Consider the following 27,500-nt stretch of genomic DNA (forward strand, 5'->3'; position numbering starts at 1 on the left):
TGATTAAACATTTAATTTAGATCAGTCAAAAGAGAAATGACAATGATTTTAATTGTACTATCTTGTTTATAAATGTCTGTTTGTTCATTCTTTTTCTTTAAATTGCTTTTGTTTTGTTTTGTATCCTGTCCATTTTCAACTTCTCACACTCAAGACTTGAGAACACTTCAAAATGGAAGTATCTTCCAGTCAGAAACATCATACCTGTTAACGGTATGATATCAGGATTGGTGGGAGATGAAGAATCATTTAGTTTCTTTATTGTGGAGATGAAAAATCTAAAGATCCAACTGGGTCCAGGAAGCACAGAGGGTATTCCCAAGCCTGAATCCTGAGAAGTCCCCGTACTCACATTATACAGTGCAGTTTTTTTTTTTTTCTTCTGTACCACATACCCAAACAAAGTAAAACCAACAAAACCAACAGAACAAAACTTGAATAAAATGACACTTCAATACTCCAACGCTAAAACATTTTTTTAAAGCTTCCTATACAATTTATAGGAGAAGACCGGCAAGGCAAAGAAATTTATGACACAAGAATGCACAAAGCAGAAAAGTCAGAAATGGATTGAGAGATCTTAACCCACTGATCCACACTCTCTCTCAAACACAGCATGTATATGGGGTTAAGCTGGTATTTCCCCTCCCATGTGAATGGCTGCCTAGAAAACATGTTATGACTTCTAGTTTGGTTCCTGATTATTCACTTGTGTAGCCTAATTATAGGGCTTCTACTAAGACCCTCAGAATCCCAACATGTTCTTCTCACTCATACTTTGCTCATTCAGTCTTGCTTTGCTTTATGTCTTCCATTCTCCTGACCCTACATTATTCCTCCTTTCTAGCCACCTCAAATTGCCTTTCTACTTCCTCAGTTTGAGGTCTTGTCTGAGGGACCAGAATCTCTTCCAGATGATGATGGTGGCTCCTAGGTCTCTCTGGGATGGCACTGATTCTATGTGCAGCACAGTGCAGCTGACACAGGCAACAGACTAAGTACACATGTGATTTGAACCAACGTGACAAAATTAAGTGGAGCTTAATTATTTGTAATGGATAACACATAATATAGTGGAAAGACACAGACTTTGGAACAAGCAGGCATGGGTCGAAATGTCAGTTTGCCACTTTCTAGTTTTAGTTTGAGTGATCTTAAAAAAAATTGGGGGCTCTGGGTGGCTCAGTCAGTTAAGTGTTTGCCTTCGGCTCAGGTCATGATCCCGGAGTCCTGGGATCGAGCCCTGCATTTGGCTCCCTGCTCAGCAGAGATTCTGCTTCTCCCTTTCCCTCTGCTCCTCCCCCTGCTCATGCTCTCTCTCTCTGTCTATTTTACTCTCTCTCTTAAATAAATAAATAAAATCTTTAAAAAAAGAAAAGAAAGAAAATTAACCTCTCTGAGTTTCAGTTGCTCTAGAAACTATAGCTCACAGGATGTTGCCAACTTAAAAGAAAGTGAGTAAGATATTTAACAGTATTGGCATATAGTAGGTCTTAGCAGTTATATCAACTCTTCTTCAGGCTTTACCATCTCATTTAAGATATCCTGACAATTCTGGTGTTCAGAATCTTAAGCCTTATTTTTTGGATCCCTATTATTTTTAGTTCTAGCTTTGACACTCACTTCAAAGTCCAACTATTCCCTTTGGCCACTTTTGTATATTCTAGGATCAAGGTCCTTTTCTCCTCAACTTTAATTCCATTCTCTTCTAACTTCACATGAAAATAACAAGTTCTCCAGAGATCTGATCAGGGAAATGCTTGGACCAGTCGTTTCATTGAAGACGCAGAATGCCCTTGATTAAGACTTTCACCTTCATCAGATATTTTCAAAACTCAGCTATTTGTCCAACTCTGTGCTTCCTGCATGGTAACTTTCTGCCTTCTTCAGACCCTAAACAATGTTTGTTATCCATGGACTCTCCATCCCTGTAATATTTATTTAATTACTTGCAACATGCCCAGTTGGTCGTTTATTTCCCCCTTAAACTGAGATAAAAATTTTCACACTTACTCATACAAACACACTCAAAAACCTCCTCATCCTTTAAGTAAGGTCCTGACCTGAGTTGCTGACCTGGTGCAGACTAACTGCACAGAGAGTATTTCCACTTCCCAATATTTCATGAGTCCTAGAAGGGCAGGTCACCATGCCTGGGTTGTGGTAACAACACGAATACATGTTAGAACAAATTACAAAAACAAAAGCAAACTCCAGATCTTTGTTTAGGGTTATCTCTCATGGAAATGGCTTTTAACTTTTAAAGCTAAATAGCATGCATTGAGGATTTTCTTTTTGCCAGATACTAAGCTACATGAGCCTCCAATCTTTAAAATCTAATCCAGGTTTTGAAATCATAAACAATACTTTTATTGTGGGAAATGGTGAAGAAAAAAAATTTTTCCTATGGATTAGTTTCTAGTGTTATATACTGAGAACAGTAGCATCTCTGGCCTGACAACAAAGCATGGAAGAAATCAACCTATAAAAACAAAGTGCTATCCCTGAGTACTGCTTTGAAAAAACTGCTAATAGATGTTTTCCTCTTATCTGTGGTAGGAAAAATTTCCTATTTTGAATTTAACTCCATTTTCACCTGAAGAGTGAAGTTCCCCCAAGTTTAAGTGCATTACCTATTGCTCCGGTCTGTGTGGGTCTGAACAGGAATCGACTTGACTTAGGTTGGCTCTATCATTACTTTTTAAATTCCCTCACCACCCCTCTCTGCTGACCGTGTCAAAGAAAGCTACTGCTGTCACAAAGCAAGGAGTACTCACTGTTGTGACATTTCATTTCTCTGGGCAGCAACATGCTTGAAAGGAGACTGCCTAGTTCTGTATAAAGTATGGAAGACAATCAAGCCAGTTAAGCAAACCAGGGTTGACAAATTAAATCATGCTTGAACTAAGACAGCAACAACAGATGACACACAAAACCTTCTAAGGAGAATTTTAAATAAATAAATAATACAGGTCAGTGTGGTTCTAAAAAAAGAAGCTTTTAGCATTGGAAGGTACTGGGAGTCAGTGAGTATCAGAAAACCTTCACCGGATCAAGAAATTACGTTGCCTTTTGATGGTAAGGTGCAAAACTAGAGCTATAGTGTTGTAAAGGGAAGCATGAGGAGAAAACTGGAAAACCTTGGTGAGATCACATCACATCACCTTCCAATCCATAAAATGGAAAACAAAATTTTGATAGCCCCACCCATTATTTAGGAAATGTCCTAATCGAACCCTTTCAAAGTGCTTTGAATTCATGAGAGGCAAAGCCCTTATGCATATGGAGTAGTGTGTTATTATTCTCCTTCACAATCACACAGCAGGAACTTTGGAAGCATTCATTCTCCAAGTCTGATTCCTGCTAACAATTCCATCAAGGAGATGGAATTATCCATCAGTCAAATTATCATTTGCTCTAATTGTTACTTCCCCCAAACTGTGGCTCTTCACTCTTTCCTTTCCTTTACTTTTTTTTAACTATACCTTAACAGCACTCAAATGAGCAGGGTATCTTCAAGCTTAGAAAAGATCAAAGCATATCAAAAAATCACTTCAGTTCTTATACACAAATTCCTACCGGCTAGGCTTAAAGGCAGACAAAACATTTAAACACCGAAGAGAATAAAACACTAGAAGGCAAGATGTGACCCACATCCATAACCAGAAATAATAAAGGATACAAAAGTATCTTTTCATGTAATAAAAACCAGTTATGAGATCATGGATACCTTAGAATTCATATTTTTATTGTTATAGTTAGTGGATGATACCCTTTGTAGAAAGAACTATGCCAGGGCTAGCCGCTCCCTGCCTTCCTGCTTTATAATAATTGGCATGTCCTTCTAGACTAATGCATAAGTGAAATTGAAAGGCAATACATTATACAGTTTAGGTAAACAGGCTCCTTGCCTCTTCTCCTGTAAGGAGCAGAAACTGGATATATTAATAAATCAATTAGATAGATTGATAGCTACAGGTTAAGCTTCTTCTTAGTTGCTTAGAAAGTTAGTGTTCTATGCAACCCTTAAAAGTGGTTGAGTAGATTCTTCAAGGCTAACTAAATTTATACAGCTAGAACACAAAACATTTAACGTATTAATTGTAACAGAAATATGGCCCTAAAAAGAATCCGTGCTTTTAATTCGGGATCATCATTGATGCTATATGTGATTACAAAGTACAAATCAATCATTCTACTTAACTGTGTTTATATACTGTACAAAGTACAGTAGTAGACTGAAGAATCTAAAGTATACAATTCTAATCCCAAGTCTGAATATCTAAAAGGTAAAAGAAAACCTGAAAAAGATCCAGCTACAAACACCTAGCAATGCTAAATTGAACAGAACAAAGATTGGGGTTAGTTTGTTATGTTTTGTTTTAATGTAGGGAAGTTGTAAGAAAAGTATTATATGTTTTTTAAGGTCCAGGACAGGCAGTCCAGAGGGGACAGAAACAAAAGGGAACTAAACCATGGTTTGCTGTGGAGCCTGCTAGAGCTGATCCTGCTTCTCTGCAGGCCAGGTGGTGTGAGGTGGGCTGTGGGAAACCCTGAGACTTGGATTTTAATACTCCAGGGTCCAAAAAGAGACATAACCTTTTGTTAAGTGAGGAATCCTTCAGAAAGCTTGAAACCTTGAAGAGCTAGCTGGATACCCTCAAAAGAGCACGGGGTAAAACCCTGCCCATGTGCACAAGGACAGCCGAAGAGACTTCTGTGTGCATGACCTCTTGATGGGGAGAAGAAATCCATCTTCAAGAATCAAAATCTGTGCCTTCCCTGGGTGAAGTTTAGGTGTGTAAATTTACACTAGCCACAAAAGCCACCTTAATGCTAAATATTACAATATTTCTAAATCCTGGCTGTACATTACCATCATCTAGGGAGCTTTAAAAAAAAATAGTGACAGTGGCTCAGATGGTTAAGCATCTACCTTCAGCTCAGGTTATGATCCCAGAGTCCTGGGATCGGGTCCCGCATCAGGCTCCCTGCTCCTTGGGAGCCTGCTTCTCCCTCTGCCTCTCTCTCTCTCTCTCTCTCTGTCTCTCATGAATAAATAAATAAAATCTTTAAAAAAAAATAGTGACAGCCTGGCCAGTACTACACAATAGAATCAGAATCAACTATAGCGGCATACAGCAATTATATGGTTTAAATTATTGCATTGCACTATAATTGTTGAGAATTGCAGAATTAGATAAAACTTGGTCCCAATAAAACTTCATCAGTAGGAGGATATGCTAAGTCATGTGAGGAACTCCTACAAGTCAATGAAAAAAGAGAAACAACCCCAAAATGAACAGGTAATTCATAAACCTGAGTGATAAGACATGGGTGTCATTTGCTTTTTTCTTCTCTACTTTGCTGTGGTTTGATTTTTTTCTGCTAATTTTCAATATTGCCTATTTATTATAATGGTAGAAAGAATAGACAGTAAGTATGGGATTCCTAAGTCAAGATGTAATTAGCAGAAGTTTAAAAAATATATAATATCATTATATCTAATACTGTCAAAAGTTATATAAACATCTACATCAAAAAACATATTAAGGAACATCTGGAGGAGGAGATAAAGATATAATTAATGCATAATAGTTCTAAAACAACATGAATAGTGAAATATCTTCACAAATATCCAAAGTGATTAGGGTAAATATTTTACTTTTGTTTCCCTTGCTTTAGATCTGCACTCCTATTTTCTCACTCATAAAAGAAAGTATACCAGTGAAATTCTTGAGTCTCTCTGTCCCTCCCCACCCCCATCTCTCTATGCTATACCTCATATTTACTGTAATACTAATAACTGCTTTGTAAATTATACTTTGGGTAGGTCTGTAGGATGCTTTATTATGATGATGACACAGTCCGTATTGTTACTGTGCAAATGGATCGTAACATTAATGAACTAGAGTTCCATCATGATCATATGGATAGAGAATTAATGATTATATTTATGCTCAAGTGGTTCATACTATACAACTCACCTCTTGACAATAAACATTTATTAAAATGAGGTGCACTGGATAGGGTCCTTTTATTATAATAAATTAATATAGAATGATAATTATTAGAAAAATTAATGATACAGATCTTACAAAGGTCATATCTTAATTGCTATATTCTGAATTGATTTAAAATCCATAACATTTAAATGTGGTAGGAAACAAAACATTGTCCCTTTTGTTTTATTGTTTACTTCTTTTCTTGTTATTTGGGTAGCAGAAAAAGTACTTTCATGAAGTCTGATAACACAAATCAATATAGCCATCATAGGAAAAGGAAAAGCTGTGTGTATAGAGAAATTTAATGTTTAAAAGTCACAGAATGTAATTCAGCAAACATCTCAGTGTCTGCTCTCAGATTTTCAAGAGCAAAAAGTTAAGAAAAAATGAATGCAAACGGTAAGAAACAAAGTAGCCAACCCTTTCATAAAATCATTGAGTAAACTAAAACCTTAAAAGTGAACTGTAAAATCACCAGGAGTTTCTGTGTGCAGTAAATTAAGGACATTGGGCTTTAAGATGACGCAGGCCTCAGTTCGAATCTCACTCTTCCATTTCGTAAATGTGTGACTGTGGACACCTATGTGAAGATTCACAAGTTAATAGCCATTGTTGGATCAAAGAAACATTAAATTCTTAAAAAAAAAACAAAACCTTTCATTCTTTCAGTGAGTGTCATAACTTACAAGGAGCCACCCACAATACTACTCAAAAATGCTTAATTGTTTCATGTTTGATATGCCTGTATTTGACCATTTATTTTATTAGGAATTCTCTATCCTGAAGATAGCATAATATGTATATAAACAGACTCTTTCGGCAGGTAATCTCAGGAATTTGCAGCTCTTCTATTACCTTAATTTTAAAATGCAAATACATCTTAAAATATAATTTTAGAAAGTAAAGAGATACACACAAAATTGATTAATATAATATAAAGGCTCTCTGCACTGAAAGTCCCCTCTGCTTGTTAAAACTGCCCTTTTATCTCTTGACATGGCTTTTTTTACCCTCCATATCTATGTTAAATATCATCTTTCCAGAGAAATATTTTCTTCTTGCCCTATCTAAACTTGCACACTCACACTGCCATTAGCAACTCTCATTATTTGTTAGTGTAGATGTGAGTCTATATGTATGTTTGTACACCTATGTGTCTGCACTCCTAGGATAAAGAATTGCATATATGGAATACAGTACCCAGTATAATCATAACTTAAAAAATGAGTGATAATAGCTAATCAGAGGACAAATCTTCTTTATAAAGGCAGTTCTAATATATTTGCATAGTTTTGATCAGCCAATAAATACAAATGTGGGATTATCCTTTGATAAACGATACTGCTCAAGAATATATCTATTTTGAGAAAAAGAGTGTTTTCTAACCTGAAACTACCCTATATTTTACAAGAGACAGACACATACTCCTGTAAATACATTTTATTTTTAATGAGAGATACAAGGAGTAGCTAATGTTCATTGAATAAATACAGTGTGTTAGGCAGTAAGTAATTTCCATATAACATCTCACAGCATTGCTATGACTTAGAGATGGAGAGAGAAAGGAATTGGGAGATTCAATAACTTACACAGGGACATAGAGCTGATAAATGGCAGAGGCAGGATTGGAATCCAGGCATTCTGGACGGAATATAGATTTGTGCTCAAACCACTAGAGTATGCTACCTCTCAAAAGCAGAATATTCCCCACGATATCCAACTTAAATCAATCATGTTTCAAAATGTACACATCCTTCATTCTGCAGAGTTTTAAGAAAAGCATTCTCTTTTGCAAAGGTAATCAGTCTATAAACATACTTAGTTTTAGCAGCACATCTCACCTACTTATATGGACAGGAGTATATTTCAATTACTGGGTTTCAACTGGTCATGATTTTGCCCCCAGGGGACATTTAGCAATCCACGGAGGCATTTTTGACTATCATAATGGGGAGTAAAATATCCTACTGCATCTAGTAAATTAAAGGCCAGGGATTCTGTTAAATATCCTGAAGATGATGAATGAATGAATAGGACCACCCCATAGCCCAACAAAAAATATCAATAGTACCAGTGTTGAGAAACCTTGATTTAGAAAAGAAAAAAAAAAAAAAAAAAAAAAAAGCAAAAGCAAAAGTAAATGCAAAGTATGCTCTAAAACTGTAACAGAACTAATCCAAAACTATTAAGGAGTTAAAAGAAAAAAATCTATTTTATTATTTTCATGTATAATACCTGCAAATGGATGAAATGATTTAACCACTTAATTGCCTTGGTGATGGTTCTCAGAAGCAGGACACACACACACACACACACACACACACACACACACACATACACACACACACACACACACTTGCATCACTGACACCCTGTGCTTCCATAATTACCATCTTTTGTTAAAATGTTGAAATTAAAATTAGTTTCCTTTTGTTGCATAAAAGAGCATACCAAATAGAACCAAAAGTTCAACCCCTTTGATGTTCTTTGGTAATGTGCCTAATTAAAAATAACTAGGCTCTCCAATGCATAATTACACAAGCACCTAATACACTATATTTCCAGTCAATTTTGTTTCAAATATAAATATGCACTAGAAGTATGAATGATCGACATACTACTCCCTGCAGTATCTGTTCTGTTTCTGAATCAAGGCTTTTTCTTGAGCTCAGTATTTTCGCTACATTTTCCTTGCTATACAATCATCTCCCAGTTGGACAATTAATAAGTGCTTTTTCTCCACAGCCCTTGGCATGTAACCTCGCTTACCCTGTATTTTAGCATGCACTATACACCTTCTTCACTCTGACTGGTTTTGGCAGTGACCCACAATCTAAATCTCTTTCCTCCATTTGATATAAGTGAAACTATAATTATCTAGGGGTAATTTCAAATTACTACTTCATTCCACTAGCAACTGATGAAGATTAGTGGTCTTGCCTTGCGTCTGAGTAAGTCAGCAACATAATCACAAGAGAACTCAGCAGGCAACATTTGATTCATGTGAACTCAATTACCTCTGTCAAACACATTCACTTCAATAAAAAGCAAAAACTTCCAAAGTGGGTTTTTGCTAATAATTTTGTACTCAAAAAAAATTTCATATGACTCTTAAGGAAAAAAATACTATGGATTTCATCAGAAATAATAATAAATAACAAGTAGGGAAACATATTTGTATAAATGGATTTAATACATTATTAATTTCTGAAAATAAAAATATTTCAAAGAAATAAATTTGTACACTTAAAATAGTTTATTATTGAAAATTTGGGCATATAAGTAAGCCATAGAAAAATAAATGCATTCTATAATTTAATACAATAGAAACCAGAGTATTCTGTTACCTCATTAAAACCAGGTTATTATGGGAAAGGTAGTCAATTTCTCTTAAAGGAAGTAAAATAAGGGGACATGAAGATGATAGATCATGAATTGCTAAATGGACAAGAATTCCCGAATCACTTCTTGACTGTCTTCCGGGTTGAAGCCATATGTTAATGAGCTGCCTAGCATTCTGAATCCTGAATGTTTAGTCTCTAAAAGACCTTGGGTCAACTCCATGATGCATGTCTATCAGGTCACATGAGCATGATCTGACAGCAACTACCTGGTGAAATCCAGGTAGAGACTTAGTAAATATTAACATATGATAATCATTACAACAGATTTACTCAAACTTCAGCTTCTTTATATAGTCATAACCTTAATTAAATCCCAACATATTTTGATTACCAAAGAAACAGTAATTAAATGCAAATGTATAATAAGTGTATATTATAAATACATTTCAGGATGTGATGTTCGGAGGTCTAAATCGCTAAGACGGTCTCCATAACAGTTAATACATCATACTCCAACCATATATGGTTTAACACAAAGAACTTGAAAATTCGGCCTGAGTTTCGTAAGACTAAGAAATGACTGGTTTAAGAGACACATTTGTCAATTTTGTGACCAAAGAGACTTTCTACAGATGATTTTAAAGGTAAAAAAGAAATCAATATAGTAGCTTTCCCTTATCCGTGCTTTTGTTTTCAGTGGTTTCAGTTACCTGCAGTCAACTGCAGAAAAGAGACAGATGATCCTCCTGCCATATTGTCAGAAGGTCAATAGTAGCCAAATGATAGGTCACAGTGCCTATGTCATTCCCCTCACTTCATCTCATCATGTAGACATGCTATCATCTCATATCATTATAAGAAGGGTGAGCACAATACAAGATATTTTGAGGGAGAGTGAGAGACCTCATTCACATAACTTTTATTACAGTCTAGAATAGTTACATTTTATTATTTGTTGTTGTTAATTTCTTACTATGCCTCATTTATACGTCAGACTGTCTTATAGGAAAAAGCATAGTATATAATAGGGTTTGGTACTATGTACAATTTCAGGCATCCCTGGGGGTTTTGTAATGTAACCCTCTCAGCTAAGGAAGGACTACTGCAATTTTAAAGCACAATATTCTTTTATAGTTTTGCCCATTCTACTCTCTCTTTTGATTCATTTCCCTACTTCTTGCCTTTTCATTTGTTGCTCATTCCTTAAGATAACATTCACCACCATCAAGGAGCGTGTGAGCTAGTGGGAGTGAAAAGAGTCATTAATTAAATAATAAATCAACAAAAAGATGCAAAATCTTAACTCTAACTGGCTCTACTAAGGGAAGATATATAGGTAAATAATAGAGAGGCCTGATCTTGAAGACTCAGGGATAGCTTCTCCGAGGAAAGGGTGCTGGATGATAAATCTGAAGGATCAGTGTGAGTTAATCAGGCATGAAGTAAGTAGAAAAATGTTTCAGGGCAAGGGAACAGAATCTCAGAACAAGTAGTAAAAGTGAGCTTTTGAGAAAGTGAAAGAAAGCCAGTGTGACTAGTGCACAGAGAAGAGGAAGCATAGTTTAAGATGTGTCTGGAGCGAAATCAGGCCGAATCTTAAGCTACTGTAAAAACTTTATCTTAAAGGAAACAACTGAAGTATTTAAAGTTTGTGGTGGGGGTGAATGGGGACAGAGAAGGATGGGTGTGTGAAACAATGAGATTTGCATTTTTGTAAAGGCGATACATTCACATGACTCAAAAATCAAAATATTATTATATAAAGTCATTCATTATATTGGAAAGTAAAGTTCCAACAAGACATGCCTATAGATTAGTGGAAAAGAAATAGAGAAAAGTGGATGAGTTTAAGAGACAGCCTGGTTGTATTTTCTACAAATATTTTGCGATGGGTAGGAACCAGATAGTGAGTAGGAAGGAGATGTTAAAAATGATTCCTAGATTTCCGACCTACCAAGAATAGTTCGAAAACATCAAGATCCACACTTAACGGTTTGGGGATAGCATGTTAAGACCATAGAATGATTTAAAGTTATGGTGGAATTTTATATGACACGCACAGATACATTTACATTTGCATATTCATATTATGTGTAGATATAAATGCCTCAGGAATATCTGTGATATCTTAATTGTCCAAAATAAACCTTCAATATTTATTTATTCATTCAATGACATGTTATTTATAAAATAAATATTTGAAATTCCTCATAGAGTGGCCACATGCCATCTGTATTTTCGGGGGGAAGGCACCATTCATATGGTCTACATTGTGTAGAACGCCCTCTGGGGCTGTGTAGTTCACAGCCTTCATGACCCCACAACCTTTATTCCTACTACTAGGATTGGGTAATAAATGAATTCAGACAGTCCAGCTTAGTAAAGTTTTCTACAATGCAGGCTCTCTAGTTCACCCCACTGTCTCTCAATTGGGTTTCTACTGCTCAATTATTAAAAGTATGAGAAGAGAAAGATATGCACCGAGTGCCTGGACTAAGGAACATTCTGTCAGAACACTACTTCCCTAAGACACTTTCATGATAAGCATGCACAGGAGCTTTTAATCCCCGCAACAAACAAAAATTATCCTCTATAAATGCAGAGGTCTTTTATACCCACTGTCCATTTGGATGAAGATAAAGGTAATTTGTGTTCTGACCTAAAGTGACCACATACCATTCTCTTAAGTGACATAAATAATCAAGTAGAGCATTTGATTTATAATTCTAGTAAAAAAAAATTTAGAAATAGTAAGATTTATATTGTAAATATTTTAGACAAAATAATGAAATGTATTCAACAGATTATATTTAATCTGCTTCTGATTCTACAATTACACATATCTTCACCTTACACTAAAAGGACTATTCAAGAAGAAAAGTTAAAATAATGTTAGTTAGAATTTTCCTTTAAATCCAATCTCAAATAAAAAATAATTCATTTCCCTGAAAAGTTTAAAATTATTTGCAAAACATAGTTTTGATTTAATAGAACTGCATATATATATGTATATACATACACAAAGGTATGGGGAGTCGTAGACTACATAAAAACCACAACTAATTGTAGATGGTATTGTAGGAATACAAAATAAGAGCTGATGCTAAAAAAGAATTTTAAAGATGGTGCAATGTGTTTCCAGAGAGAAATAATTAAACAAAGTTACCATTATTTACCAATCATTTCCCTAGTTTTGATTCCCTGGATCTATAATCAATTTACAGTTAGGCCTGAACAAACTTGAGCAAGTTTAATTCACATAATATAATGGATTTAGAAAAAAAAAAATGCACCTGAAGCTACCAGGTGGTATTAGGGGACTTTTCAGTACTTAGTTTTCTCTTCAGTTAACAGTAACTCTCATTACCTATTTTGCATGTGCACAGCATGGTGAAAACAAGTTCAGGTTCAAAAGGATGAATGATTTTTTAAGTAAAAATGTTTTCTTCCTCATAAGCTGTTCTTCACTCTGACATAAAGTATCAACCTATTCCTAAAAGCCATGGTTAAATATGTAGGTTTAACTCACCACACTGTGGGCAAAATGAGGGTATTTTCCATTGAAGAGGGAAATACACATGATCAAGTTTCAATTTAAAAGAAAAATTAAAACAGAAAAAAATCCCCAAGTATAAATTGCTTTGAAATAAATTTTTTTGTATTGGCTCTATCTCCAAAGTTATTTTCTTGGGTACTACTTATTATGCATTCAATATTGACTGGTAAATTTTTAAAAGCAAACATGTAACAGCAATTATATGTAAACAACACAGTGAACTAAGTACTGTCAGCTGACAAGTATTTTCATACGGAGTTCATATGGTTGAACTTATTTTAAAGGCAGTTAAAAGCATGCCAAACAAGTCTCATCTAACATTTGCATTTGAATTTTATATAGCAAGGTAAGGGTACTATTTTCTCTTCATGGAGAGAAAATAGCAGTAGAGTAGCAGAAAATAGAAAAAAATTCTTTGGTTTGAGTTTCTCAAAAATAAAATTTCTGAAAGCAAAATGAATATGAAATACTACACTGCAAGTAAGACACTGAGTATTAATTATGTATATCCAGTAAAATATTACATTAAATCTTTGATCGTTGCCAGAAATTTTAAAATTCTGAGACAAATCAAACTTGAAGAGAAATAATCTCCATAAATTAGCAAAGTAAAAGGTCATCTGCTCATAATCATTGGAGGAAATACATATACATGATCCAACCAAAGTGGACAGCTCCTGCAGGTCTGCAGGCAAATTCTTACCTTGACAGGTGCCATTTTTCTCTTCATATCCTGCCTTGCACATGCATTTCCCAATGGGCACCAGCCACTCCCCTTCAGCACTGCAGTGCATTTTGGGTGGTTCATCTGTCACAGAATGGTTGACACAGGAGCCCGACACTTCAAGCAATTGCGAAGAATCAGCTCCAGTGATTGTGTCGGGGAACACAGCCAAGTGTCTTACCACAGAAGGGCATTTTTTATAGTACACACGCACAGAAACCAAAGCAATGCAAGCACCCACATCTTGAAAAGCAAGATAAAATCCCTTTTTGCTTAGAGGTCCTACATCTCTGACCTCTGTATTCAGTTTCATAACCCGGTCACCAAGATCAAGCTCTGTAAAGCTTTCATCGGCAGCAATGGTATCAATTTTGATGTACTGGTTTTCCTTGATGTTTCTCCCATTCTCATCATCTGATTCAAAGTAATACATGTTAAAGGTTTCCTTACAGGTTCCCAGTCCTCCAGGAAGACTGTTGCAGTCCCGCAGAGTAAACTTGAGTTCTATAAAGATTCTGGAAGCACCTTCGTTGGAAATCCAACTGGTCAAAAGCCAGTTATTCTGATTCTGTTCCATAACTTTGCATACTTGGTATGTGTGGATAGGGGCATAATTTTCATCAACTTCACCAATCTCTTCCCACTGTAAAAATAGAAAGATGATTCTTTAATATTTAGAAAATAACTAGCAAAAATTATCAAAGAAAACTATTTCAGACATAGAAATTTCTGCAGCCTTAATCTATGTTATTGGGAGAAGGAGCAGTACAATGAGAATTTAAAAAAAAAATACCTTTTTAAATTAAGTAAATTAATAGAACATCATTCATTGTCTCCACTAACTCAGAAGTTAACACAAATGAATTTGATGGGGGAAAAAAGCATGTATTTCAGAGATAAGGTAGAAGTAAATTGAATATGGGTGCATTTAACAAGAAGGAGCAGTGAAAGGAAATTATATTTGGAAGAAAGCTAAGTATGTAAACTAACAGAGTAGATGAAGTGTGACAGAAGAAAGGAAGTACTTTTTTTTTGAAAGACAACAGTGGAGAAAAAGCAGTAAATGTGAAAAAGAAGGGAGAAAAATGTAACACGTGAATCCACACTTATTTAATTCTGGCATGTTATAAATAACGCACCAATGTAATAATACTTGCAAGAAAATTCATTAGTTTAAAATTAATAGTATGCTTATTTCATTGACCCAATCTGCTTAAGATTCTTTTGCAAATTTGATAGCTAAATGTTTATTCATAGGTTTATCTATGAAACATATACCTAGAGACAGATATAAAATAGAGATAAAAATTATATATGAATAGCTTTGACATTTTGAATCCTGAGTTTTTGGTATATCCCGGGAATGCATTAATTATTTTCACCAACCCATTATTTCATGCATAATGACCTTAAGAGTTCTGAGTGTATATATATATATATATATATATATATATATATATATATATTAAATCTCTTTGATCTAATATTTTGGAAGCTATAAGTATGATTTATATAGCTTCCAAAATATTAGGTCAAAGAGATCTAAACTTATCTCTTTCCCAATAAAATATTCCAGTTTTAAGACTTTTGATGTACCATAATCACTTTCTTAACAGTATAGAACCAAATTTTTATTCTCCATAAAGACATTATTATTATAATTTAAGAAGTTTTTTAAAGAATCTGGTGTACAAAACTATATATATTTTTTGTTTTAAATCTTTAAAAATGACCCTGGAACACAAAAAGCAATGAAATCATACTGACTTCCAATAAATCCAAAATGTGATGTAAGACAATATTACAGATAATAAACTTCATAGAATTTCATCTCTTTAGACATGAAATTAAATAGAGCATTATTTCTTGATTCTGTTCAACTGACAAAGATGTGAAAAATGTGGAGTCACAAGGGATGCACATAAATCGTGTACCTCAGATGGTCCCTCTCAAAATTCTAGCTGCCATCAGACAGACATAAGTAAAAGGTGCTAATGAGGGAAAACTGCTGAGCTCCTTAAATTCACAAGAGAGAGACATCAAGATTTTATCTTAACCACTTTCACATCATGGTGTTATGGGAAGCCTTAGTTCTTTCATTTAATCTCACTTTTGTCTTCTCTCAAAAATGTACATAAACTCTACTTAGCCTCAGATTTCCAAAACAGTTTTCTATCTCAGCTGCCTGTCACTAAACTATTTACACTGTCTTGCTGGAGTGACCCAGATATCAATCTCCTTATTATAAATGGTTACTGAATGCCATTATTAACATTGCATGCAAAAGAATACCTCAACTACCCAAATGAGAGTCATACAAATGATCAGATACATGTTAAATTAAATATATATTTTTGAATTAGTAAAGTGGAAATAGCATCAAAAAAAATTCTTCTCTAAAAAAAGAAAATCAAGATGTTACATTATCTCTGCTTTAGACTTATTTTATGTCTTCAAATACAAAACACAAACAGATTTCAAATCCTTGACCTTAAATTGTTTATAAAAAAAAACCTATCTCTGCATCATACTTCCAGTAGGACACTGCTAGCAAGTAAGAGGAGCTGGACAAGTAAAAGGAATCAGAGCAACATCTTCCAAGAAGATTATAAGGCCAGCAATTCACAGTCTTTGTCTGTACAAAATCCAAGGTACAACAAATATTATTAAAAATGCAAGCCAAGCAGCACTTGACAAGACAGCTTAATAGTTACTGCTTCAGGTGATAATTTCAAAGTATGTTCATAAGCATCTTACTTCTCTGAATACTCTCAATTAAGATGAGAAAAACTGTAATTTTCGTTGATGTTAGAATCTATCATGATGGAATTTATTTATTGTTCTTTTCAAGTGTCCAAAATATAAATGAAGGCTCACATTTTCTATTTTTAACGCGTGAACAGAAATACTTTAATTTAAATAATTATAGCCATAAGCCATTCAGAAAATCAACTAGGTAATACATACACGTGAATATCTGCTACTATGTGGACGAATAGGCTAATAAACAAACAAAAAAATTTTCATTTATTTTGTATTGACTAGTTGAACTAAAACTTCAAATTCTTCCAAGTTTTCTTCCTTTTTAATACAGAGTGGGCATCTTGCTGCCTTCAGCAAAGATTATACTGATGAAAAAGAAACAAAGGGGATGAAAAGAAAGTAACACTCACCAAGAACTTAAGAATGTGGCAGGTATATTCCTAGACATTTTTGCAAATATCATGTCAAGGAAATTAGAGCAGTTTAATGAAGGCACAGATAGAAAATACAATACTTTTGGTTCAGTTTTGTTGGATTTCCTATGACCCCATGGTTTAATAAAAGTATTTGCTGTTCCTTGATTACTACAAGCAATGTGCCTGGACATTTTGGAAATGTGGTCACCGAATGCAATAGTATTCAAATGGTAGTGTGCTCTTTTCTTCAAGTCTAGCAACTCCTCAAGGCCCACCCTCTGAGCCCATGCTTTTCTCTACGTGTGTTTCCTCGTTACTCCTATTTCTTTAAGATTAAAGAACTGGTTTTACACAGTCAGCTTGGGCTGGCTTGATTTCTTTCCCAGATGCTTGAGGTTGCTCCTTTTCCTGCTGGGCCCCGAAAACTCCAAGTTGTATTTGAATCCTATGCCTGACCAGACATCGCAAGCCAGCCACAGTCATCAGAACAGCGGCAAACAAAAAGAACTTATTTTCATAAACATCCAAAAGTTAGGGTTACCAACTTTTCCTGCCCAAACCAGAACTACCCATAACTCAAACACTCTATTATAGTCGTTTAATGTCCCATATAATTATTAGAAGGGATCTTAAAAGATCTGGCCCTACCGTTCATATTAGAAATGAGGAAATTGAAGACCGAACAAAAGAAAAGATTTTTCCCAAGCTCACAGAGGACAACCCTTTCCATCTGAGCATTCCATCTGCCTGTGTCTACCTCTGTCTTCTTGTTGGCACATCTCTGTTCTTGATGTGTGTATTTGTGTGCAGGATTCCTTGAGTCACTGCCATCAATTGCTAGCCGACTCTGTCAAAACAAATTCACATTTTTTTTTCGGCATCATCTAGCTGTAAACTTTTCCCTTTACCTCTTTTCCTTTCTTCTTTCCTTCATTCCTAACGTCCTTCCTTGCTTCCTTCCTTCTTTCCTTCCTTTCTCCTTCCCTCCCATCTCTTTCTCTCTCTATGTATATACATACATACACACACAGACACACACATATATATAACATATATATGTATTAATACTCTGAAATACAGATATGAGAGTAGAGACATGGTTGCCTTATTCTCTACTGTATCTCAGAGTCTGACACCCCAGGGCACAGATTAAAGCACTTGATAATTTTTTTTTAAAGATTTTATCTATTTGACAGAGAGAGCACAAGCAGAGGGAGAGAGAGGGAGAAGCAGGTTCCCTGCTGAGCAAGGAGGCAGATTCGGGACTCGATCCCAGGACCCTGGGATCATGACCAGGCCGAAAGCAGCCGCTTAACCGACTGAGCCACCCAGGCATCCCAGTACTTGATAAATATTTTATATGAATGAATATCAAATATATATACATTCCTCCTTAGTCCAGAGATCTGCTAATTCAAAATATACAATAATTCAAACATGGTAAATAAAGATTTTATGATTTGTCTTTCATGTTTGTTCACACAAAGACAAATTTTGTTCTTTGTAAATTGTCTGAATTTTATAAATTTTAAAAGGAGAGTGTATAAATTCATGGGGTTTTTTTGAAAATTATTCTTCAGTAAAAAGCTGTAAGCATTTAAGACATTTTCTTTTTTATTTTATTATTATTATGTTAATCACCATACATTACATCATTAGTTTTTGATGTAGTGTTCCATGATTCATTGTTTGCATATAACATCCAGTGCTCAATTCAGTATGTGCCCTGGTGATGGCTATTAAGGCATTTTCTTTAGTTCACTAATCCATATAATTATTTGCAGTTCAGTTTTGTGTATTAACCTAAAGAACTAATTTTCATTAACATTACATTTTAACAATTTTAACTTACAGCTTAGTTTAAGTGTTATTTTTGACCATATGTTTAAAAATACTGTTTTCACTTTTTATTCACTAATCTTCTTCACTACTCTGTACAGATTAAAAGCTCAGAATATAGCATATGAGCTAGCGGCACTATACTTTATTTCATATTTCAGTCAAACAATATTTTCTTAGCGATTTTCTTTGGCAGAGTGATATAAAAATATAGCTAAGAATCAACTGCTTTTAGTCTGACATGCCCAAAGCATAATTTTGTAGCAAGACCTTGTTTACCACATCAATGCTTCTTTGAATACAGGGATAACTGCCCATTATCCTTTAATATCACAATATTTTGCATAATACCTTTTGAAATGCTCCATAAAGAAATTAATTCCAGGTTTCCCATTATATTTAAAATACTTTTAGATGTCATTTACTATGATCTGCAGTGTGTGTGTATGTGTGTGTGTGTGTATCTGTATGTTGTATGTTTGTTAACTTCACTGAAGGTATCCTGATTTCAAATTACTAATTAACTGCTGTTTTTAAAAGAGCAGTACCTCTGCATGACCTTAGACAGTACCTAGAAAATAGTTTGACAATGTGCTCAAACTTGGAAGTAAGTCACTTTACCCATTTTAACCAGTGAGCAACACATTCCAGTTGTTACCTCATAATATGTTTACTTAAAGTCTAGAATTCTGGAAGCTTCTTGCTATGCAAAAATAAGATGAAATATAATATAGGGGCGCCTGGGTGGCTCAGTTGGTTAAGCACCTGCCTTCGGCTCAAATCACGATCTCAGGGTCCTACATCGGGCTCCCTGCTGAGCGGGGAGCAAGCACGAACTATGTACTTCAGAAATCCAATCTTTCTAATAGCTATGGTTCTTTAGGAAAGTAAATATGACAAAATATATCAACTTTCAACAAAAATAATTTGAACCAACAATCTTGTTCCATTTCCTCAATAATATGTTACATTACATCAAATAGGCATTTGAGTTGCTTAAAACATCTTTAAAATTCACGAGTATGATGTAGAAATATTACTAGAGATAACTCAATTAATTTTCTGTGTATGAATAAAGGTGAAATCAATTACATGGACTCAAATTCAATTCATGAAACAAAAACACTCAAGAAAGACACAAATTAAACTTTCAAGTTTATATGAATATTTTCACAGGAAACCATAGACAATTGAGCATCTATATACAAAACTAAATATGAATGGCAATGAGATTTTTTCCCTAGAAAAACAATTCATAGTTTGTTTCTTTAATGTTGAAGTTAGCAAATTTTTTTTGAAAAAGGAAAGAATAAATGAAAAGAAAGAAACAATGAATTTTTTATTTGTTAAAAAAATTATCCAAATGCAGGTGAAATGAATTTGACATGGGGAAAATCAAAAGGACCATATCCTAAGCTGAAATATGCACAGAGAAGTTCATGATTTTAGCTAAACCAGAATTTCTTAGTAGATACTGTGATGAACATAATTTAAAAACAAAAAAGAAAATGTATATATCACAACTGCTTATATACATTTGTTGTTATTCCACATTTAAGAAGGCATAAAATAAAGTTCCACATAAAATTATAAAATATGTCATAAATACCTTAAGTTTTAAAATCTGGCTTTCTCCCTTGGAAAATGCACTCAGGAAAACAACTTCAAATAGATTTATAAATCACTGATCCAGTTTGGTTCCATATCAGTTATACTGTATATTAGGACACCATTCCTAAGTTATAGTAGCTTACCACTATATATTTTCTGTAATGCCATACCAAGAGATGGTCAATCCAACATTTGATAACATGCAAAACTGAAGGAATATTAATAATCTTTCATGTACTATGAAAAAAGTTTACACAGACTGTGAGTTTCTATCTTTCTAAAGAAATGCTTGTGATCTCAATTCCATACTTTCTTAAGCAAGAGTACATATTTACAATGAATATTTTAAGGTCTAAGAAGTCATATGTCTCTCCCCTCTGTTTTAGGATTTCGCAGTGGACACACACATGTGAGGGTGCACACACACATACACACACACTGTAAAAAATTCCTTCCTGACAGTCATTGTGAGATGTTAGAAATGGACCTCCCAGTGTTATTTAAATGCATATCATCTCAATAACACTTAACATTTCAGAGTGACATTATTACTCTCTTTAATATAAATACTGTTCTCTCACAGATAGCTACAAATTCTGTGGGGAAGCTTTCTTTTCAAAGCAATATGCAAGTTTCAGTAAATGAGGAAAAAAAACTATTTTACTTGGGATTCAGTTTAATGAAAATAAAGTATATCAACCTCTGGTACACTTAATGTTTCAAGCCAGATACAATTATATCCTTTCTAGTCTGGCAAGAAAAAAAATTTCAGTAAACCATTTGCAACTCTGGATTATTTATCCAGCCTATAAAATATACCAGAGAATATAATGTTGTCTGTGCTCTCTAGTCTTTACTCTGGCCTCATTTTTTCAATAGATAATATTGCACTTGTGGTGTAGGCCTTGACAACAGTGCCCATAAATCAATTCCGTATTGCACATTAATCATGTTCTTGTAATCAGTGGCTATTCAACACAAATTTCCATCTCATTTTTTTTGTTGGGAACCAGCCACATTGGAGCTTTGAGCTTATTCAAGCTTAAGTGATTGTATTGCCATAATATGGACTAAAGTCCACTGAATCCACTTGCCATAGCTGTATTAATGAAATTCTGTACAAATGGAGGCCATCTCCATTTAGCATGTTGTCCAGTCAGGAGCTGGAACTTCCAGAGGGAACAGGTTCATTCTTCAGAATCCCAGTGCTGCTCTCCTTGATATGGAACTAAAAGAACGAATAGCCAGAGGTCCACTGCAAATCCCTCCTCCGCATTTGTTGAGACTCGTCTGGCCGAGACAGAGATCTCAACAAAAAATACCTCTTAGAGTAAAAGTACACATTTCTTACCAAAAACTTAACATGGACATTTAAAATGTTTAGTGATAGTTCTAAAATGATAATTTCAAAATTTCAGTGTTATTTTTGCATGTTTTTGATCATTAGGTTAATGCAAATTTAATTTTCACCTACATTAGGTTGTGGAATTTTATTACAGGGAATGCTATCTAAAAACAGTGATGACTAACATTTATAGAAATTATTTTTACCTATCAATTCAATCTAAATATTTTTATTGAATTTTATTAACTTTGTAATTTGGAAATAACTGTGAAAACAGATTTTTCTAAGAATTCTTGGCAAATATGAAATCTTTACAGCATTAGTGGAATTGCAACAGTAAGGAAAATAAATCTTACATTTGTTCTTCCTACTTGGATCTTCTGCCAATATTTTTTTTCTTATCTTCATATATTGTTTCTTCTCTCTCAAGAAATTGTCTCTTTCTTTGGTTAGTAACCATAAAATGGGAATAGTGAAATTAATTTTGTAGTGTGATTTTAATCTTAATATTAAAACAAGTTATTAACTGTCTTTTTCTCTGCTTATTAGCACAATCCCCTTCACCGATATATTCTCGTAATTGGAAACATAAATAGAGTAAATACAGATAACAGATAAGTCTAGTTACGATATAGAAATACATAATTTGTAGCTTAATAATCTTAGATGTTATTTGATACTTTCATATCTATTTATAGATGAGCAAAGAGGACTCTTGATATGATAAAAATATATTCATAATTACATGAGGTAATTGTCTCTGACATCCATTTATTCTTTTGTGTGTTATACAGCTAATAGGTTATCTAATATATAACTAACGGTTCCCAGCAAAGATGGCTCAGTGGGCTCCTGGGCATCTCTAGCTCTTTGATGATACTTCTCCATTCCATTTTAATTAGTCATACTTAATAGAGAATAAATCTACATACATTTAAATGTGCATTTATTAGGAAAAAAGTAGGCAGATAAGTAATCAAGTTTTAGGCTATAGGGAACAGGGACTCTTCTATGCTGCTGGTGGGAGTATATATTAGTAGCCAAATTTGGGGAGCTATCTAATAATACACGGCAAATTACTATTTTTTAACTAGGATTTTCATATGTGACTAGAAATACATATGTCAAGATGTCACTTCCAACACTGCTGGCCAAATATTAGAAACAACACACATGCCATCAATAAGAATTAATAAAAAGTGTTATATTCAAACTATACATCATTGAACAAGAGTTAACATTAATTCTTTTATGTAAAGATTACAAATCCATGATATAGGGAAAATGAAGATTTTTTTAAATAGCAAAGCTATACTTTAAACATGAATATTAAATAATCTTTAAAAACTAAAAATAAAACAATATTATAAATTATGTTTATTACATCATATGGCAATAAAAGTATAAATGAACAGAGAAAAATTCACCAAATTTATGAGAATAGATCAATAAAAAGAATCCAGTCTGAAACATAAAGATTGAATTAAAAAAATGACAGAGCTGCAGAGAACACTCTAGAACAAAATAAAACATATTAGCATATGTGTAATGAAAGTCTGAAAAGAGAAGAAGAGAGATTAGAATGAGAAGCATGGTATTTGAATAAGTTATCAAGATTTTGCTAAATTTGATGAAAAACGATGAGCAAATCCAAAATGCCCACTGAACCTAATTAGTGTATGCACAAAGATCCATGCCTAGACTCATTATGGTAACACTGCTGAGAGCCAAAACATTAAAAAGAAAAAATTGAGGGGCGCCAGGGTAGCTAAACTAAGTAGTTTAAGCTTCCAACTCTTGATTTCAGCTCAGGTCATGATCTCAGAAGGGTGAGATAGAGCCCTATGTCAGGTTCCACGCTCAGTGGGGAGTCCACTTGAGATTCTCTCCCTCTCCCTCTACTCTTCTTCCCTCCCCCGCTCACACACACTCACACTCTCTCTCTCTCAAATAAATAATAAATCTTTAAAAAAATTGAAAGCAGCAAGGGGAAAACCACGCATCAAGTAAAGAACAATAATATAATAATTAACTCACGTCTTACCAAAAACATTGCAGGCCAGAAGAGAGTGAAATTACGTATACAAAAATGCCGAATAAAAAAAAAAAATATGTCAACCAAGAATTCTATATCTAGCAAATGACTCAAAAGTTACCAATAAAAAAACAAATGCTCCAACTAGAAAATAGGCAAGACATGAAAGACATGTTACAGCAGAGGACATACAGATGGCAAATGAACACATGAAAAGATGTTGAATGTTATTATCAAGGAAATTCAAATTAAAACCATAATGAGATATCACTATACACCTATCTGAAATGCATTAATTTGTGTGTGTGTGTGACAACATCAAACGTTGGTGAAGGTGTGGAGAAACTGGATTGCTCATACATCATTCGTGGGAATGTAAAATAGTACAGCACTTTGTAAACCAAGCAGTTTCTTATAAAGCTAAACATGCAGTTGTTATACAATGTAGCAAGCTCATTCTTCAACACTGGTCCCAGGTAAATGAAAACATGTTCACAAAAATACCTGCATGTGCATGTTCATAGCAGATTTTTTTAATGGCCCTGAAATTAGAATCAGACTAGATGACTTTCAGTGGGTGAATGGTTAAACAAACGGTGGTACAAATGTACTATGGAATACTACTCAGCAATATAAAGAAACAAACTATTTTTTTTTAGATTTTATTTATTTATTTGATGGAGAGAGCCACAGTGAGAGAGGGAACACAAGCAGGGGGAGTGGGAGAGGGAGAAGCAGGCTTCCTGCTGAGCAGGGAGTCCGATGTGGGGCTCAATCCCAGGACACTGGGATCATGACCTGAGCCGAAGGCAGACGCTTAACTGACTGAGCCACGCAGGCGCCCCAAGAAACAAACTACTGATGAAAACAACTTAAATGAATCTCCAAGGAACTATAGTGAGAAAAATCAATCTCAAAATGTTAAATGCTTCATGAGTCCATTTATATCATATTTTTTAAATAATATTTTAGAAGTGGAGAAGAGCTGAGTGGTAGTTGCCCCAGGTTAGGGACAGGAACATGAGGGAGCAGGAGAGATATGAATTTGATCACAAGGGCAATATGAGAGATCTTGGTGATATTGTCTCTGTTAGTATTGTAAAGTACTGTAAACCTACACAGGTTATGAATCTGTATAGAATTTAATACGCACACACACACACACACACACACACACACACACACACACACACGCAAGAGAGAGAGAGAAAGAGAGAGAGGAGAGGAGATAATTGAGAGAAATAGGGATGAAAGACCAGGAGAAAATGTACACAATTAATGAAAATTATCAATAACATTTGGAATTCAGATGTATCTGACTTCAAAGCTCATGTTGTAAGTTACTATGCCATGATGTCTCCCAAAGGAAAACAAAGAGTTTATGTGAAAATAGTCATTTCTAGGCAAACTAATAAATAAACTAAAGCAAGTCACCCTCTGGCATTCTTTTTAAGGCACAGCCATATTTTTTTACTCCCAAAATTCTATTTTTTATTTTTGTTTCTCTTTAACTTTGAATTAAAGCTAAAGTAGTTATTAAAGTACCATCACTCAAAGTACTTTCTATGCAACTAGAATCTCCCTAAATATTTCATGGAAAACAAATGTTCTTTATTTTTATTTATTTATATTTTAATTCTAGTATAATTAAAATACACTGTTATATTAGTTTCAGATGCACAAAATAGTGATCCAACAATTCCATACATTACTCAATGCTCACCACTGTAAGTGTACTCTTAATCCCCATCATCTATTTCACCCATCCCCCCACCCACCTCCCCTCTGGTTAACCACCAATTTGTTCTGTATAGCTAAGTCTATTTTTTGTTGTATTTTTTTCTTTGTTCATTCATTTGGTTTCTTAAATTCCACATATGAGTGAAATCATATGGTATCTGTCTTTCTCAGACTGACTTACTTCACTTAGTATTATACCCTCTGAATCCATCCATGTTGCTACAAATGGCAAGATTTCATTCTTTTCTATGGCCGATTAATATTCCGTTCTATATATACAAACCATCTCTTCTTTATCCATTCATCTGTCGATGAACACTTGGGTAGCTTCCATATCTTGGATATTATAAACAATGCTGCTGTAAACATAGGGGTGCATACATCTTTTCGAATAAGTGAAAACAAAATATTTTTTAACAAGACAGCTATGGAGCTCTTCCTAGTGTATTCCATTTTAATTTATTAAAATCAAAAGCTTTGAGAACTCTATGCACATGTATAAAGTAATCTCATAGTATACACATCTGTATAGTAAAGCTATGCAGTAAGGTATCCCACTAAATTTTATATATTTACTGTCTTCCACACTTGTATTGTCAGAGAACTCATTTATTCATAACACATATGAGCATTTTGCTGAATACTCCACAGCACATTTTGGGAAATTCTAGTTATGGTGTTGACTGATAACTGCTCTGTTGTAGCTACTTACTAGAGTGCCATATAATAATTTAGTCTTAAATTCTGGCTACTCCCCTGTGATACATTTTCATAGTACTTAATTTATATTCCATTGTCAGTTTACATGTCTGTATCCTCCACCAGATTCACTCAATGACAAAGAAACCTGTTGTCGATTGTTTGTGTATTCCCAATGTTTAGAATTATGCCAGGAGAGTTGTACGAACTCAATACATATTTATTGAGTGCACGTACATAAGAATGAAAGAATGAATAAGTGAATAAAAGAAAAAATGAATGAAAATAAAAACAGCCATTTGATTTACTTTTACTGCTTTACTCAGTGATGTGCTGGAATCTGCAGCAAGGGAACAGAAAGAATACTTTCAAGCGAGTTATTTCTCTCTCCTTTTTCTAGAAGCAATTTAGTCAGAGAACAGTTGGCATGTCAACCCTGAAATGTTGCCAGCCTTTTGCTCTGGCCACTATTTTATTCCTCTCAATAATAACTCCCACCAGAAGAATGGCAAGGAAAAGAAAGAGAAGGTTAAACTGAATTCTGTCAAATGCTGTTAAGAGTTGGCAGCTCCAGGAAAGGTTTTATACCAAAGAGAATTGAATCTAGTGGAAAAAGAGGCTACCTGAATCACTGTGAATTTCATTTATCTGTCTATCTCTGTTCCTAATTATCACTGGTAAGTGACAGTTGGCAAGCCCATGGAGGTCTCATAAGATTCTAAATTTTATTAAATGGTCAAAACATAACATTTAAAAACTTCAGTGATTCATGCAAAGGAAAAGCATGCTGTATTTCATGTGATGTTGAGGCTTGCCCTAACCAGCTTCTTTTCACATAAAATAAAATGTTAAAGTTATATGATGGTATCTGAAATTTCTATTGTGACAAGATCTAATTAGTTGGGCTAAATGAAATGTAAAGCTTGAATTCTGGAACATAGATTCTCTTTCACTTTCATCAATCTTCATATATATATATATATATATAATTCACTTATCATATAAATTTATTTATATATATTTATATTCACTTATTATATATGTGTATATATATCATTAGGGCCCATACATGTATATATATATAATCATTAGCCTCATATATATTACCCAATTCATACACTTCAGTTCACTTGACCCAAATGAAGGTAAGTTATAAGACTAAAAAAAGAAGTTTTTTTTGATATATATCTGATAAGCAAGATAGAGTCTCAATAATTCTCCAATCATATTTAATTACCCTTTTAGAAAGTACATCATATCAAAAGAAAATGCTAAAAGTTTAATTATTCCAAAATATAACAAAGTAAATACTTATTGGAAATTTTTAAAAAGCAGAAAAAAGCTTTATAGATCTCAATATGTGTAACTATTTTTTTTTGCTTTAATAGAAGGTCTCAGTGTACTTCTCACAAGAATTTAGAGC

General features: G+C 34.1%; 1 protein-coding gene across 8 annotated transcripts in view; it reads right to left on the reverse strand.

The window, feature by feature from the left end:
* EPHA5 (EPH receptor A5) overlaps positions 1-27,500 on the reverse strand; it is a 348,857-nt gene that overhangs the window by 255,848 nt on the left and 65,509 nt on the right. For 5 of the 8 annotated variants that reach the window (XM_027599100.1, XM_027599105.1, XM_027599104.1 and 2 more), the window contains exon 3: positions 13,609-14,272. In XM_027599100.1, the coding sequence (XP_027454901.1) occupies positions 13,609-14,272 (664 nt within the window). Of the gene's footprint in view, positions 1-13,608; positions 14,273-16,802; positions 16,918-17,456; positions 17,656-27,500 lie in introns of those variants that run through there. The other 3 variants (XM_027599098.2, XM_035726173.1, XM_035726174.1) reach the window with 3 other exon arrangements.

This window comes from Zalophus californianus, chromosome 2 (genome assembly GCF_009762305.2).
Source record: "Zalophus californianus isolate mZalCal1 chromosome 2, mZalCal1.pri.v2, whole genome shotgun sequence".
Taxonomy (NCBI): Eukaryota; Metazoa; Chordata; class Mammalia; order Carnivora; family Otariidae; genus Zalophus; species Zalophus californianus.